This window comes from Rousettus aegyptiacus, unplaced genomic scaffold (genome assembly GCF_014176215.1).
Source record: "Rousettus aegyptiacus isolate mRouAeg1 unplaced genomic scaffold, mRouAeg1.p scaffold_m13_p_10, whole genome shotgun sequence".
In the NCBI taxonomy this organism is placed as follows: domain Eukaryota; kingdom Metazoa; phylum Chordata; class Mammalia; order Chiroptera; family Pteropodidae; genus Rousettus; species Rousettus aegyptiacus.
Genome location: NW_023416285.1, coordinates 73,038,499 through 73,054,591, shown reverse-complemented (window position 1 = coordinate 73,054,591; position 16,093 = coordinate 73,038,499). Strand labels below are relative to the sequence as shown.

The window sequence follows — 16,093 nt, the reverse complement described above, 5'->3', positions numbered from 1 at the left end:
TACATTAGTTCCTATAATTTCAAGATGAAACAAAAATTTCAATATCATATTTGAATATGAAGATCTTTTCTTCCTTCCAAGTGAAAGATAAGAATACATTCTTAACATTGTACAAATACATATGTTTTTATAATCTGTGCCTGGAAAGGCAAAGCTAGGTAGATATATAGAAGTATGTATGAGGTAATTCAAGATCTTACATGCTGTACTACATTGACTAAAGTCCAAAAGAATAGACCTTATCGCTCTGCTGAGACATGCGCAGCTGCTTTCTGTTTTTTGTAATTGTACTTTGAAACTACCATTTTACACACAAGGTCATAATAGTCAGGCTATGGGAGTCAATTCCATTGGTTGGCTCCAGATTCCCTGAAGCCAAACCAATTTCTTAAGGTTTAACAAAGAGAAATAACACAGAAGATTTGTGTCCATTTATTCATTCCAACTCCATTAAATTCCTCACAAATTCTGTTTGCTTTCACTCCGAAATCTGCTGGTATCAGTAACATAATTCTCATTTAAAATAGTTATAGCTTATTTCTTATACCAATGAACCAAGAAAAGCCCTTTTTCCTGAGCTTTTGTCATCAGGAATACAGGAAATCATGTTACCAGCCCTCTTTCCCTTTTCGTTTTGGCTATTAGGAAGTTCAGGATTGAATTTTAGTAACTGTATAAGACATTACAACACAATCTTATAGTTTCATTTTTTTAGTTTTCCATATTTCCAATGACATGAGTTTAGCTATTTGTATTATTAATCTTATCATTTACATATTCTTATAAGCCATCTCACATAATTTGAGCTAGGAGAGGAATTAAATGCACACACGCGAACACACATGCACATATAAAGCTAATTTGCACCAGATATTGATTGATTAATGTAGTATCTAAACTATCTTTTGCATACCATAACATCGACGTAAAAACAAATGAGAACCACAATGAGGTACCGCTTCACACCAATCAGCATGGCTATTATTTAACAAAATAAATAATTGTTGGCGAGAATGTGGATAAATTGGAACAGTTGCACATTGCTGGTGGGAATGTAAAATTGTGCAGCCACTGTGGAAAATAGGATGGTAGTTCCTCAAAAACTTATTTATAGAATTATCATATGACCTACGAATTCTGAAACTGGGTTTATACCTCAAAGAACTGGAAACTGGGTCCCAGACATTATTCACAATAGCAAAAAAGTTGGAAACAAACCAAATGTCCATTGACACATGAATGGATAAATAAAAATGTGGTATGTATACACAATGGAATAGTATAAAGGCTTAAAAAGGAAGGAAATTCTGACACATACAACAACTTGGATGAACTATGAAGACATTATGCTAAGTGAAATAAGCCAAACAGAAAAAGGACAGATACTGTACGATCCCATGTATAATAGTCAAATTCAGAGAGATAGAAAGAATGGTGGTTGCCAGGAACTGAGGAAAGGGAGAATGTGGAATTAGTGTTTATTGGGTTTTTAAGGAAAGGAACAACAGTGTGAATGTACTTAATGCCACTGGACTGTACACTTAATAATGGCAAAAATGGTTAATTTTGTTATGTATATTTTACTACAATAAGAAAACAAAACAAAACAAAAACAAAAACAAAAAAACCAAAAGTGGGAAGGCTAAGAGGTACAAAAAGGACAAAAATAAGATTCCATAAAATTTGGATTTCTTTGGAAGCCATTTTAAAAAATGACACATTGAGCCAGTTTAACACATTCAAGAAAATCTTATGGTCTACAAACTCTATTCTCTCTTTATCTTCATAGCTAATATAACAAAGTTAAATAAATTATATGGTGTGCTACACAATGAATTTGAGGCCAAAGGCTTAGATACATAAAAGACAATTTTTAATGCCTTAAAAAGGGAAACTAAACAGTGAATACGTTTCTCTTAGGGATATTACAGAATGTGTAACTTATTACAGTTAGACTGCTTTAGACCAGGCCTTGGCTCACTATGGCCATGGACCAAAAACACCTTGTCATTTGTTTTTGTAAGTAAAGTTTTATTGGAACACAGCCTTACCCTTTTATAAAAAAATCCATCATCAGTGGCTGCTTTTGCACCACAACGGCAATGTCGAACAGGTCAGACAGAGACTGTATGGCCCACAAAACCTAAAATAATTACTATCCGGCCAGGTATAGAAAAAGTTTGCTGACTTCTACTCTAGGAGATATGCAGAGAACATCACTGAGGATAAATAATGTAGATTCCTATTGCTAAATATTACAGTCGCTTTTTCCTATTTCTATTCTAAGCGATGACTTAATTTCAGAATCAATTTTTAAATTCTAATGTATTTTAAAGATGGCTTTCTTGAGCTGCTTTTTCTCCCTAATTCTTAGCTGTTTTCCATTTACCTACATGGTCCAAAGAAAAGATATCTATCTGGTGAAGGTTGTTGGCTCAGCTCCTAACACGTAAGTGAACAATTTCTTAAGGTTTAAAAAAGAGACACAACACAGAGGATTTGTGTCCATTTATTCATTCATTCAACAAATATTTATTGAACACCTACTATGTTCCAGGCACTGGTATACCTTGTCCTCATGGAACTTACCTCAGAGTTAACAGAACTAAGAAATTATGCTTCAAATTTAAGAGTTAAGAATTAAGGCATATTGTACTCATGCTCAATGACCAGGGTCTGCTTCAAAACAGATGTACCTCAATTTTATTAACAATTTGTTTCTCATAAGGCTATACCTTCTCAAGTTAAAACATAGCACCACTGGAATTGTGCTTTAAAAACCCTCCTTAGGAAGGTGAGAGTGTAAATATGCATATGATGTGTGTGTTTTCGGGGGTGCCTGAGGAGCAGTGAAAAATATTATCTTTTGAACGACAGTATTCTCCTTGGGGTAGAGGTATGGACACAATAAATAAGCAGCAGACTTCATAAACTGAACCTTGTCTATGAATAATAAAAAAATCTGAATAAATGGCAGAGACCCAATTTCGTCCATTTAACATATGGCAGTTTTAATAAGGAATGGATAGTCTGACTTCGGCTTCCTAGTCTGTTGAATAAATGCAGTCTCTAGAGTCAGAAAGGCATAGGTCCAAATCTTGGTTCTTCTGCTTGCTAGCTGTGAAACTTTGGGGAAATCCATTTAACCACATTAAGCCTCGATATTTTCATCTTTAAAATGGTGATAATAGCTAACAGTTATTGAATGCCTATTATGTATATTTAATTCTCTTTAATCCTCACAATGTCCATATGGGATATTAGGATCTTTACTTCATAAAGAAACTGAGGCACAGAGAGGTTCAGCAGATTTTCAGTTCATAAGCATCAAAGCTGGTATTTGAACCCCAATAGTAAGGTTTATCGTCCATTCCACAGCTGCCCCTAGTGATTCTTACAGGCCTGTGGTGATGAGTAAATAAAATCATTCATGTAAAACTCCTAGCATAGAACCTGGTGCTAAGTGCTCAAGAAATGTTAGCATAAGAAATATGAATGAAACTAAAAAAAAATTTAAAAAGAAAATATATTTGACCTTGAGGTAAGAATCTTGTCCCTATGTAGGATTCTTGTATTTATAGGGGAACAGGCAAGAGATCATCCTAGCATGCTTTAAACCAGTCAGTATCGGAAGCTTAGCCTGTGAGTTCTGGTGTAGACTGGAATACCAGGTTCCAAGATTCCATTCATAAGCTGTCTGGCAGTGTGATTCTCCACTAGTGATGTGGCTCAGGCATCCAAGTGTAAGCCTGTTTCTCACTTAACCCTTGGCCATAGCAGTTTGCAGAGGCTATTCCAGAAAGAACCTGAAGAGACTTGCTGCACTGGATGCAAAAGGCCCAATCAATCATCCACATGGATGCCAAATCCCCTGAGGCAGGACCCTCCCAACACACAGCCATCCTCCAACACACTAAATGCATTAGTGTTCACAGAAGGCGGCTGGCATTAAACAAACAACACAATATATTTGAAACAAGTCACTTATTCACTGTTTGGCATATAAAATGGAAAAATATCCTTTTAAATAAAGCTATTATTATTCTGAACTATTAGCTAGAATTTTTGTTGTCTTTGAGGTTCAGTTTGAGCTTGTCAGGGTAAAGCAAAATGTCAGGGTTAACTCAGACTTAAAGCAGAAATCAAAGATTTGAATTCCTTTCTTAGTACTGGTTCAGAATATCTTTTAGTGACTTTAACTTTGAACTGAGATGTTTTTTGAGGGCAAGGGATACCACTGTACTGGAAAATATTTCTGATGTTTACCAACCAGTCATTACCTAGGATCCAAAACAAGCACACCTTTACTCTAGAATTATCCAAACTACCTGCTAACTTTGGTTCACTGTTCTAGGGCATGTGTGTGTGTGTGTGAAAGAGAGTAAGATGCAATTTGGAATTCTCGGGAGAGTTTTATTTGCTAACCAACGGACGCACTGCAATTTGAAAATATATTCCGTGGGGAGCAGTATCTCTGGCACTATCAGGAGTTTAATTCAGTGGAAAGTTTAACAATATATATATCCAAGAGGTACTTCTATCTCTGTTTATGGTTAGATTTCTATTTTGATGTCCTTCATTCATACCATAAAATTTTTGTCTTTATTAATAGTTGCTTCTTAGGCATGACCTGACGTACAAAAGGTACAGACATAATAAAATACATATCATATTGGTTTAAAAGCGAAGCCTTTGTCGTCAAATAAATTTAAGTTTAAATAATGACTGCCAATTCTTACCAGTGTCATACAAGGCAAATTACCTAGGTTCCATTTCCACATTTCTAAATGGTTCCAGTAATAGTACCCATTTCAGATGATTTGTTCCAGCATTAAAAGACATTTAATTCCTTTCAGGGGATAAAAATGAAGACCAGCCTTGGCAAAGTTTCTAAGATTCTGCCTCACCCTGAGTGGTTGGTTATCTCACTGCCTTGGGCCATTAGAATAAATAGCTGAGAAAGCACTCCCACCAGCAGGCAGGCCTCGGGCACCCGGACATTTGTTACCCTGGAGTTGGAAGGTGTAAAAGCAGTTCTCTCAAAATGGAGGCAGAATACTTGGAATTTACCTGCTGGCCCAAATAATAAGGGGAAGACTGAAGCTCAGGCTTTTTTTTCCCTGTCTCATCTGGCAACCTTATTCTATGTGAGGCCACTCCTGGCTAATGTGAGAAGAGTTAATTCATACTGGTTCTTAAACTGTGTTTATGCCAGTACCGATTTTGTTATGGCAAAGCACATCATTCAATGAATGATTGTGTTCGATAAACAGATACAAAGCAAGGAGCTCACTTTTCCCAGGCATTTCTATCAACACATTCCTGAAAATGAGGCATTTTGCTGAGTTCCCAGGGATAAAATCACCCATTGAAAGGGGTGGAGTGGGTTGTCTGCGGGTGTCTGGTAGTATACCAATACCCATTAAGAATCTGTTACCTTGTTTCCTTTAAATAAGCATTACATGTTTATACTTCTTTTCTCAACAGGTTGATGGGGTCATGCTGAAATTAATGAAACCCGTAAATTCGGCACACAACTGCCTCCTTTCCTGAACTCTGAACAAGCAGTAGGAGGGACTTCTAGTTTGGCCCTTTATCTTGGTTCCTCTGACCTAAACCTTTGAAGATGGCAAGAAGAACAGAAAGACTGACCAATAGACAGCAGAAAGGAGAAGGAAGACTTAGCAGCAATGTATATTGCACTCCCACTTTATGTATAGTGTTTTGCAATTTATAAAATTATTTCACATATGCTATCTAATTTCATAAAATCCCAGAATTTGAGCTGCAAAGGAAGTTTAGGCATCACTTAATCCAGTGTTTCTCAACCTCATTCCCTATTGGCAATTCTGGTGTGATAATTCTACATTGAGGGGGCTGTCCTGTGCACTGTAGGATGTTTCATAGCACCCCTGCCCTCTACCCTAGATGCCAGAACATCCATCCCCACCCCTCCCTGTTTTTACAACCAAAAATTGCTCACTGTTGAGAATTCGTGATCGAGTCTTGGAGCTATAAACAGATTACATACTTGCACATGGCAGTATTAAATTAAATAGAGAAGTTGTTACTTTATATTCTCTACCCCCAATGTCTTGAGGCTCAATGTCTTGATCTGGCTCTCACTGTCAAGGCTATCAAAACTTAGAAATGCACAACACTTTTCAAAGGTCCAAGACAGTGTGTCCATGATGCCAAACTACTCATTTAATTTGGTTGAAAACCTATCGATTTAATTTTTCAAATCAAACAACTACCACCATAAAGCCCTATAAGACTGATTCTGGTGTCAAACTGATTTTTCATTTTACCAAACTGACAAGCCTGGGTCATACACACACCATTTCTGAAAACAAGCTAAGGATCTGCCAAGCTATAGAAGTACTTCATTTATATTCATACCCCTGTTTCATGGACACATGAAAACTGCTGACAATCTGATTGTTGAGACTTGGACTTTTCTCAAATGTCACTGCTGGTTTCTTCAAAAATATAGAAAGCCTCCCTTAGGATTCAGTTTTTGTTTTGTTTTTTAAGATATACTATGAGCAATCACTAAAAATGTGTTACTGGAACACAGTCAATTCACTGGTACTAAAATCAACCTCCCTTACTTCTTAGGCAAAATCATCTGATAAGAATAGATAATTAAACAATATTTGTGTATGTATTCATTCATTCACTCATTCATTCGAACACTGATTGAACATCTGCTGTATGTCAGGTGGGACTAGATGCCTAGGGATAGAGTAGTGACTACTGCACAGTCCTTTAGGTTCCTAGTCTACCAAGGGTGGACGAAGAAGGAGGGAGAGGAAGAGAGAGCAGAGGGACCACCAAAAGCAAAGACAGACAGCCACATTAAGATTATTCATCCCTAGGTAGTCACATATATTCTTTCAAAAAACATTCTATTGAGTGCCAAAGCTACAACAGTAGCTTAGTGGAGAGTATAAGCAACAGTAGACCATGGTCAAAACAGAACCCAAGGAGCAACTCAGCTAAAACAGGCAGGCAAGGACTGAAAATCTGCACATGTCTGGTTCTATTATATTTAGAGATGGAAACTCTGCAAGGGTGTAGCTCTTCTTGTCCTTCTACACTTCAGTACTAATTATGTTACATGTCATATTATTGAAAATATAATACACAAGCAATGATGTTGTAATTGAATTAATTTAAATCATGAAAATCAAAATTAATTTTATTGAGTATCTCTATGAGCCAGACACTCTGCTGATTGCCATCATTTAGCACAGTGCGGTTACTTCGGAGGACACTGTTTCATGGCATGTCTACTAATTTCTGGAAGAGTGGCTTCAGAGTGTATTTCATTCACATGCTAAGAAGAGAGCGGGACTTAAAGAATATAGTGACTTAGATGCAATCCTCCCTGGCAGGAAGGAGATGGACTAGAAATAATCTCAAAGAGTTTCCTTAATATACAGTTTAAAAATTCTTAATGATAGCTATCATTTTTGAGTGCTTATTATCTATATAAGACACCTTAAGGAAGTTACTTGATTTATATTATATCCCTACGAGTTAAAATTTTAAATATGGACTCTAGAGTAAGGGATCAGCAAACTAGCCAGTGGGCCAAAGCTGACCCTCTAGATATTCTTATAAAGTTTTACTGGAATACAGCCATGCCCATTTGTTTACAGATTATCTATGGATGCTTTCATGCTACAATGGCAGAGTTGAGTTGTTACAGCAGACAGTATGACCTACACTACCTAAAATATTTACTGTCTGGCCCTTTACAGCAAAAGATCCCTGCTCTAAGATCAGAATTCCTGGATTTGAACCCCGGCTGTGTAGCTGTATGATGTGGTAAGTTGCTCAAAGTCTTAGTTTCTCATCATCCTCGTCTGCAAAATGAGAACAGTGGTATTAATAATCACTATCTCAAGGTGTAACTGTGAGGAATAAGTGAGATAATATATGTCAAGAGCTTAGAATAAAACCGAGTACAGCAGGTCTTTGAATAATGTTATTTTGTTCAAAGTCATCTTGTTATAATGTTGATGAGATGAGTAGAAACTTAACTCTTGTTTATATCAATTCCCCTATAGTAAATCAGTTTTGTTATACATCATTTTGCTTAAAATTGCAGAACATATGGATGATGACATTAAGTGAGGACTTATTATATAAAGTAAGAGTTTGGTAAATGCTAGCTCTTATTGCCCCCTTTTCAAGATCAGAAGTTGAGGCTAAGAGAGATCAAATAACACCCAAGATCACTCAAATTGAAACTTAGCTGATGATGAAGACTAAGCTCTTTTTTTTTTTACCATAGTACTCTGTCTTTGCTATTTTTTAGTGATAACAGGGTTAGCTATAGCCAGTGTTAATAGAATAAAACCATTATCAGTGAGTAATGGACACTGGTTGACATAGTTGAAGGAAACGCAAGCACAGGTCTGCAAGTGAAGTTGTTAGGAAATCATTCCTTTTTACCATAAGCCTCAGTGCATCCCCACTCTCACCGCCATTCTTCTAATCTTTCAGAGAGTTCCACAGCCCTTATAAAGTAGTTAACGTGCTTACATTATATTTTTTAGACCTAAAAATTTATTGAATTCTTAAATGGAAATAAGTGTTTAAGGACTAGAATTCACATAATTTAAATGTTTAAGAATATGGGACAACAATAAGGCAGTGGGGATGGTGGTTACACATCTGGGCTCTGGAGACTGCCTACTTTCAAATCCGGGCTCCTCCACTTGAGAAACAAGCACCATCACACGCCACTTAATCTCCGTGAGCCTGTTTCACCATTTATAATATACTTCATGATGTGAGGATTAAATGAGATCATACATATAAAACACTAAGAAAAGTACTTGGCTACAGTAAATACAAAAATCCCATCATCATCGTCGTCGTCATCGTCGTCGTCGTCGTCATCATCATCATCATCATTTCAGTTCATCAAAACAGTAGATGTTTTTCAGAGATCTTCTCTGTAGAGAACTATATAGCCACAGTTCGAATCACAAAATTTCTGCCTGACGATGCAATTTCAAAAGTTAAAGAATCTTAGGGAGTTTACTTCAAAAAATTTGTGGATGAACTGAAGGGAACTTATACAGCTATTATCTTTTATATTTATATAGAAAAAGGTTTTAAGATTGTACATATGAAATGAGTGATTATAATGACGCATTTTAAAACTAATGATTATACAAAAAGCAAATACTATGTTCTTTTTTATATTTGTGAAATTGTGCATTTTATTCTTTTTATACTACTTACTATACCTACTCTGATGTTTTGTGCCTACCCACTGAATGTAGTAGGTCTCAAATATTATTTATTAACAATGAAATTTTAATATTCCTAACACAAATTCAAGAAAGAAGCCTGGGCATAATATTGTCAGAAAAACTTTATGGGCTAGCATTTGAATATGTAAACTGGCAGTTTCACAGATTATTTTTATTATAAAAATAGTCTTTAATTTATAAAGGGATTCATAATAGAGTTCTTTTAGATAAGAAGTCCCCCATGTCATTAAGAATATGAACCAAGTTATCCCTATCTCTATCCTTCCTTCCTTCCTTCCTTCCTTCCTTCCTTCCTTCCTTCCTTCCTTCCTTCCTTCCTTCCTTCCTTCTATATACTTTCCCTGTGTATTTAATAGATACCTACAATACTATGTAGAAGTATCAGTCCCATTTTATTAATGGAGAAGCTAAGAACAAAGGTGATTATGTGTTTAGCTCAAAATCACAACGAGATAATGGTGAATTTGGAATTGTAATTTAATAAAGAAGCCTTATCTTTGGGGTGACAGTCTCTAGTTACCTTCTATTTGACAGCAGTCTATTTATATTAGAAACAAAACAAAACCCAGCTATCCATATATAGTAGAGATGCACATATAGCTTTTTAAAAATTCTAAAATTTGTGTGTAAAGGGTATTTTTCATTCATTTGGTTCCTTGAATTTATGCCAAAACAGATTTAGAAAATGAACTTTTCCAAATATAAGTTTTTGCAGTTCTTTTTGATGTGCAAATGTTATTCTTTTTTTTTTCCAATTTCAAACTAGTACGCAAGTAGTAGTTACGTAGTAGTAGTAAGGTTTATAGTTACTATGTCATATATATGTCATATATATACATATGTATATACTCTGCAGGATATGTTCTTTTATTACCTTCTGGCGGTATGCCAAATAGTAGTATATAAGAATATCATAGGTCCCTTTGTAAGAATGAGTAGGCCAGTTTGGTTTGGGAGCTGGCATTCCTAATACATAGCTCAGGCACCAGCAGTGTCAAGAGAAAAAGCTGCAACAACCATTGATGGACTATGCTGAATGCAAATGTTAACCTCCTTAGAACTTCCTTGGTAAAGCAGGCACTGAGCAAGCAGCTGTAGAACTTCCATGACTTCTTTTTTGTTTTAGTTGCTATGCTGAGTTTCTACTACATTGTCTTGAGGATTTGGTGGAGATTTCATGCCACAAGGAAATAGGCACAAAGATGGTGCCTGACCAAAGGCAGTTTCCAAATGCTCTTTTATGTGCAGGTATTTTGAGAAGCTGGGTATTACAGAGCTTGAGCTCACGTACACTAGCATTGGTAGGATCCTTTTCTCCCTGGTATTTCTCTGCTCCGGCACAGTTCTCTACCATGCAGTGTTGGATTTTGATGAATTGGACAGGAGATCGCAAATTAATCTGATACTAACAATACCGAAAAATTCAAAGTTCTCAATCCAATAATGTTACTCACTTATCTACCTTTCCACTTTCCGTGGTAGTGTACCACACAGGGAAACAACGACCTCTTGTTGCAGAGGGGAAAAGGTGGGGGAGCAGCACAGGGACCTCTGGTTTTAGTGGGAAAAAATCATTTCCACCTGTCATCTTTCCTCCTTATTCACATTTCCATCGTTTTCTTTTTCTTAATTATTTTTTCTCTTTCTCATCTTAAATTCTCATTAATATTCCTGTTTTTTTTTAAATGTAATCACCTTGGTTAATAAGTATCCCAGTGTAATACATAGGAATAGAGCAACACTACTATCTGATTAGCTGTTTGCTTAATCACTGTTTAAATAACACACACACACACACACACACACACACACACACACACCAGTTTTTAACAGGTATTCACCGTTTGAACAAAATGTTGTAATATATGGTTTAGAACTAGGGAAGGAAAAAGAGCTTGATGATTACGAATTATTTAAATGTTAAATTTATAAATTTTTTCAGGGAGAATTTGCAGATATTTGGGAAAAAAAGTTCTCTTTTGAGGAAAGATACTTTAAAAAGGAGAAGAAAGGGTGGGAGGGGGAAGGAGAACCAGTTTTACCAGTCTCTAATTTAACTAGAAAGTTAAAGTTAGTTGGAAATTTACATAAAAGTCACAAAGACTATAAAATTTACATAGAAAGCACAACTATTAATGAAAGAAACCCATGAAATGTAGACTTAAAGTTTAAGAATGGAAATGAACAGAAAATATATAACCATAGTTCTCCTGAGTCTTGAACATTTAGAATGAAAGATTCACGTGTCAAGAAGCTCATATTTTCCAGGTATATTGAACTCCTGGGACTAGCATTGTAGTATAATTGCCATTCATGTCTCACATACTCTGTGCTTTCATTGTGCACAGTTGAGCTAATATTTCGGCCAAAAAACATACCAGTAAAAAGTCCTTGATTTGAGCTAGTCATTTATTCCTAGTCTCACAAAGAAAGAGAAATACTGGATATTCTTTGAGTTAATAAAGTGTGAAATAACTTTAAGGCTTCAAGGGAAATATAGTATACCAATCTTGCAAACTATTTTTAGAAAGCATGGCTTATCTTACCCCACCCTAAGAAAATTTAATTGGCTTAGTTATTTCCTCTTTCTCCTAATCCCCTTTTATAGTAAAGATAAATGAGGACCTACAACAGAAAAAGTTTATCGCTCATACAGCAGTCCCCAAGAAAACCATGTGGGGGTGGATTGGGTCAGTTTGTTTCTCATAGGGCTTGAAACCACAGTCTTAGATTTAATTTACTTGGGATTTGGACACTCAACTGCCAATATCAAGTTCTAATGTTGAAAATCTAATTCATGTACAAAATCCTGCAACTATGAGTTATATTTGTGTGGGCTGTTATCTCCAAACCTGTTAGAGAGCAGCCAGTCAGGCACAGACCTTTGGTCCTGATACCAGGCAAGGCAGCTTACACAGCCTGGTAGTTTCTTCTTACTTCTCAAGATTCTACAAGTAAAGGCTAGGCAGACTCTACCATTTTACATTGTAAGCACATCTAGGTTCAGTCCACAATAAAACAGAGCTGGGATAACTGTTTTGGAAAACTGTTTAGAAACATAATTGTGGCTAATCTAGCTTTGTTTCTTTAAAGCAGCATGAGAAATTTATTTTTGTATAAAAAAATAAGTATCGACTGTAGCCCACAATTCACAGCCACATTCAGTGTGGAGTGTCCTCTCTTTTTCTCTGCTGCTAAATATATGTACATACCTAACACATACACTTTTCTTTTTAGCCTAAAATGCTATCTATCTCTCTCTGCTGTCCTTTTGTTAGGATTTTATCAAACATGTTTACATCAAAATGCTTCCTGATCCCAGTCACAGCCTCACTGCTGTATCCTAGTTACAAGAGCGGAGCCAGCCAAGCTGTTAGTTCCCAAGTTGCTTCAGTTTGCTCTCACATGTCTGTTGGGAAACAACCAAAGCTACACTAGAAAAATAAGTGAGGATGAGCATTAGATGTCAATATGTGTGTGTGCCACTTCCTTAACTGGCTGAAACACATCTTCGCTGACACTTAGTGGGATTGAAAAGTACCTTCTTAAAGAGAATCCTGGCTCTTACCATATACCATATACAAAAATTGGCTCAAAACAGACCTAAGTGTTAACAGTTAAAACTATAAAACTCTTAGAAGAATATATAGATGAAAAGCTTCATAACATTGGATTTGGCAGTGATTTCTTGGATGACCCCAAAAGCACAGACAATAAAAGAAAAAATAGATAAATTGGACTACATCAACATGAAGAACTTTTGTGAACCAAAGGACACGATCAGCAGAGTGAAGAGGTAACTCACAGAATGGGAGAAACTAATCCTTAAAATATTAAAAATTAATATCCAGAATATATAAGGAACTCCCACAATGCAGCAACAAAACAAACCAACCAATTTAAAATTGGGCAAAGGTCTAAATAAGTACTTCTCCAAAGAAGCTACACAAATAGGGAACAAGCATATGAAAAGATGATCACCAACACTTATCATTCAAGAAATGCAATCAAAGCCACAATGATATACCAATTTATACCTATTAGGATGACTATTATTAAAAACTAAAACTAAAAACAAAATAAAACGAAAAAACAACTCCCCCCACCCCAACACACACACACAAAGAAAGTAACAAGTGTGGACAAGGATGTGGAGAAATTGGAAGCCCTGTGCATTGCTGCTGGGAATGTCAAATGGTGCAGCGCTGTGGAAAAGTTTGGTGATTCCTCAAGAACTTAAACATAGAATTATCATATGTTCCACCAATTTCAGTACTGCGTATATACCCAAAAGAACTGAAAGCAGGGATTCAAACATATTTGTACATCCACAATCACAGCAGTATTATTCAAATAGCCAAAAGGTAGAAATAACCCAAATGTTCATCAATGCATGAATGGATACACAAAATGTGGTCTATATACAAAATAGAATACTATTCAGTCTTGAAAAGGAAGGAAATTGTGGCACATGCTACAGCATGGATGAACCATGAAGACATTATGCTAGTGAAATTAAGCCAGACACACACAAAAAATATTATGTAATTCCACTTATATGAGATACCTGGACTAGTCAAACTCATAGAGACAGAAAGTAGAATCTGGGGGAGGAAGTAATGGGGAGTTATTGTTTAATGGGTACGAAGTTTCAGTTTGGGAAGATGAGAAGGTTCTGGAGATGAATGGTGGTATAGTTACACAAAAACATGAATGTATGCAACGTTTCTCTATTGTATACCTAAAAATTGGTTAAAATGCTAAAAATTTTATGTTATGCATATTTTACCACAATTTAAAAAAAAGAGAGAGAGAGTCATGGAGAACCAGTAGAGTTAATATATGGAATCAAAAGGAGGAAGGAATGCAGATTTTTAGGAAAAATATGAAAATGATTAGAAAAATAATGTTCTAGGTTATGAAGTTCTAGGTTATGAAGTTTTTTCCCTTAATGTTTGGGATTCAAACTGCAAAGAGAGACAAATGACCACTATATTAGCAAATGAGACATTTTAACTAGGTGAAATCTAGTCAAAAAGCATCCATATTCTTCTAAAATTAGAGCCAGTTTCAAGAACTATTCCAATTCTTTCATGCTTTTAGATTTTGGAAGTTGTCTCAACATATATATAAATGTATATTTTCTAAAGTACAAAACAAACCAGTATTACAAAGTGGGACAAAATCTGAGTAGAGAGGAATCCAAAAATATTTTTGAAATATCTATTCTATATTAATATGCAAGGGACAATCAACCTCAGAGAGAAAGATAAGTTGGCCAGTGGCAGGCTTTCTTGCCAAAGTTTGGCTGTCTCCCTGAAATTGCTCAGTACAGCTGAGCAGTTAAGTCACACAAATATTAACATTTCTGGCAGATGTAGTTGGTAATGGTAGAGGATATCTAAATATTCATGAACTTATTTATCCTTTAAACCTGCTTGGTGTGTTCTAAAGTTTGAAAATCCAATAAAAATCCATAAACGGTGCAAGTGTGGACTTTTAGTATGTGTTGTGTTTTTGAAGGCAACTAATGCCAGGGTGAGGATGAAAATTAGAACTAATCTGTAGAATTGGTCACCCTCAAAATTCTAGTTATTCTGCAAACCTCTCCTTGAAGCCCACTGACCATTTCTTTGCTTTGGGTGTCCTCAGCCTGTGGTATTTTACCTGTCACTTATGAATTATAGGTGTTAGACCTAAAAGGAACCTTAGAGGCCATCTCGAAGGATATTTCTATTATATTATTTTTACATTTAAAAAAATGATTAACTTGAACATTTTTCCTAATATTTAATGCAGGGAAACTTTTCCTTCCTAAAGAAATTGATGTGCTTTCATTGGCAGATAATGGAGGTTATATAACACACCATATTCACAGTTTAGATATCTACGCAATGACTTTTATTTATGTTTTCAATGTCTTGTACTCATATCTTTCTACTAAAAACCACTTCAGGCATTCTTTAGATATAGGCAAACTGAGCCTCTCACTTTAAAGAAAAAGAAATAGGCCTTGAGAAGTTAAGCGACTTATCCAAGGTTAAGTATTTTTGAGTTTGTTGTTTGTCTGGACTCACCAACTGAATTAAGCTTCTAATAGACATGAAAAGATCTTTTATTCTCCTGAAACACATAGTACAAAAATGAACAAAAGCGGTAATAATAAATATCAAGTGAATAAATGCAAGCCTCATGATTCCCACACTCTTTCCTGCTTAACCTAGAGAGGGTCTCAAAAACCAACAAAACAAGAACCGCCATCCACTACCAACTGATTAGAGTTGATATTCTGCCCTAAATATGTAGTTAAGAATCTCCTGAGGATCTTCTTTGCATGGTAAGTCCTACAAAAATAGGATTTGGGGTCTTAAGGATAATATTTAAAGTCATGAAATAAAAAATATTCTAATTTGGGGGGCTTAAGTTCAAGATAAGGGTATTTTAGATGAGATATTAAAATATATCCTAAGCACAAAACTCTTACCTTTATTTCACCTCTGGCTATAGAATCCATCCAATTTTAAGAATATTCTCTCCCAACTACTGAGAGTCCTCATCAAACCATCTAAGAATCAATATAGTGGCTACAACACTGAACTGGGGGCTAGAAGACTAGTTTTAATTCTAGCTCTGCTGAGCATCCTTTTGTATTCTTAGGCAAATCATTTCACCTAGTTGAGCCAGAGTTTGCTCCTTTGGAGTTAAATTACCAGTAGTTTTGAAACTGGTTTTTAATTTTTTTTTGTTTTGCTTCATTTTTTTTTTTAAGGTGTAGCACTCTTTCTTCCATCAAAAAT

General features: G+C 35.6%; 1 protein-coding gene across 11 annotated transcripts in view; it reads right to left on the bottom strand.

The window, feature by feature from the left end:
• The window catches only part of RBM47 (RNA binding motif protein 47), a 140,722-nt gene that overhangs the window by 15,728 nt on the left and 108,901 nt on the right, over positions 1-16,093 (bottom strand). For 2 of the 11 annotated variants that reach the window (XM_016119965.2, XM_016119967.2), the window contains one exon: positions 2,982-3,126. The exons of the other annotated variants lie outside the window; for them this stretch is intronic. In XM_016119965.2, coding sequence (XP_015975451.2) covers positions 2,982-2,995 — 14 coding nt within the window. In that variant the 5' untranslated portion in view covers positions 2,996-3,126. The remainder of the gene's footprint in view (positions 1-2,981; positions 3,127-16,093) is intronic. 11 annotated transcript variants of the gene reach the window in all.